This window comes from Pristiophorus japonicus, chromosome 3 (assembly GCF_044704955.1).
Source record: "Pristiophorus japonicus isolate sPriJap1 chromosome 3, sPriJap1.hap1, whole genome shotgun sequence".
Classification (NCBI taxonomy): Eukaryota; Metazoa; Chordata; class Chondrichthyes; family Pristiophoridae; genus Pristiophorus; species Pristiophorus japonicus.
Genome location: NC_091979.1, coordinates 84653570 through 84655194, shown reverse-complemented (window position 1 = coordinate 84655194; position 1625 = coordinate 84653570). Strand labels below are relative to the sequence as shown.

The following is a 1625-nucleotide window of genomic DNA, read 5'->3' as shown; positions in this document are numbered from 1 at the left end:
TAATCTTAGTCAATTTTAGTTAATAACAGAAATCAATTGTAAAATTTGGTAGATTGTATATTAATGCATTTTTTATTTCTTTTTGTCCACAGATATATGTGAAACTATACTAATTAGCCATGTACAGAGTGACCTTGCAGAGAATCAGCAAGGATTCCTGCTTGAACAGAATGGTTGAATTTTCATGAGCTTGTTGTACATAATGTCATAAGCCTCAAAAATTGACCATTTGGTTCTGCAGCAATGTTGTCTTCTATGTGACATGATGTAGCATAAAAGGAACATCAAAATGCCTTCGAAAGTCTCGTGTTTATATATTTTAACAGTTGTTTGCTGGGCAAGCGCTCTTTGGTACTTGAGTGCAACTCGTCCCTCGTCCTCTTTTGTTAGACACAGTTCATTTTCACGTATTACAGTTGACAGAAAAAATGTCAGCTTTACTAACATTCGAACTCGGTCACTGAACCCACATAATTTCAATTACCTTATTAATGAGCCTAACAAATGTGAAGAAGGCCCTTTCTTAGTGATCCTTATAAGCACAACGCACAAAGAGTTTGATGCACGTCAGGCCATACGGGAAACATGGGGAGATGAAAACAACTACAAAGGAATACAACTGATCACTTTGTTTCTGCTTGGAAAAAACATAGACCACGATTTGAATCAGATGGTAGAACAGGAGAGCCAAATTTTTCATGATATAATTGTGGAAGACTTTGTGGATTCCTACCACAATCTTACTCTGAAAACTTTAATGGGTGTGAAGTGGATAGCCAACTTCTGTTCAAAAGCAAAATATGTAATGAAAACTGACAGTGATATTTTTGTTAACATGGACAATTTAATCTATAAATTACTCAAGCCAAACACGAAGCCCCGGAGAAGGTATTTTACTGGCTATGTCATCAATGGGGGACCTATACGGGACATTCGCAGCAAGTGGTACATGTCCAGAGATTTATACCCGGACAGCAATTACCCACCGTTCTGTTCAGGCACAGGGTATGTATTTTCTACTGATGTGGCTGAAGCTATTTACAAAACATCTCTTCATACTAGGATGCTGCATCTTGAGGACGTCTATGTTGGACTATGTCTGCGAAAGCTTGGCATTCATCCCTTTCAGAATAGTGGTTTCAATCACTGGAAGGTTTCGTACAGTCTGTGCAGGTATCGTAGAGTAATTACAGTGCACCAGATATCTCCTGAAGAAATGCAGAGAATCTGGAATGAGATGTCAAGCAAAAAACACCTTCGATGCTAAATATACTAAAATAATACATGAATGGTTTACAAATGCTTCTAGTTGCCACTCAGTTTCCAACCAGCTGTCTGCCAATTCACTGAAAGACAGTGATAATGTTTTTACGGCAGAAAAGTAGCTTAAACTGCTCATTATGGATCCTATTGTCAGAGGTATGAATACTGAATAGTTTAACCTAACAGTTATTAACTGTAATTACTATCATAAACAGGATCTAATTGAAATGCTCTTGTACTGTATATTTTCAGTAAAACATAAGTTGGGTGTATGCTTTTAGTTCATTTAAAAATTGTGTATTAACAAATAAGGATCAAGGGATTAACAAATAATGCTTTTGCTAAAAGTGATTTATTTATTA

At 36.3% G+C, this 1625-nt stretch overlaps 1 protein-coding gene across 1 annotated transcript; it reads left to right on the top strand.

Moving 5' to 3' along the window:
* Window positions 1-289: 289 nt before the first annotated feature.
* b3galt1b (UDP-Gal:betaGlcNAc beta 1,3-galactosyltransferase, polypeptide 1b) lies at window positions 290-1276 on the top strand. The gene has a single exon (XM_070874570.1). It carries the CDS (start codon window positions 290-292, stop codon window positions 1265-1267), a length of 978 nt encoding a protein of 325 aa, XP_070730671.1. The 3' UTR covers window positions 1268-1276.
* The last annotated feature ends 349 nt before the right edge of the window (window positions 1277-1625 follow it).

Bases quoted from the DNA above. Each gene is read 5' to 3' on its own strand.
- b3galt1b (XM_070874570.1), top strand. From the start codon at position 290: ATGCCTTCGAAAGTCTCGTGTTTATATATTTTAACAGTTGTTTGCTGG.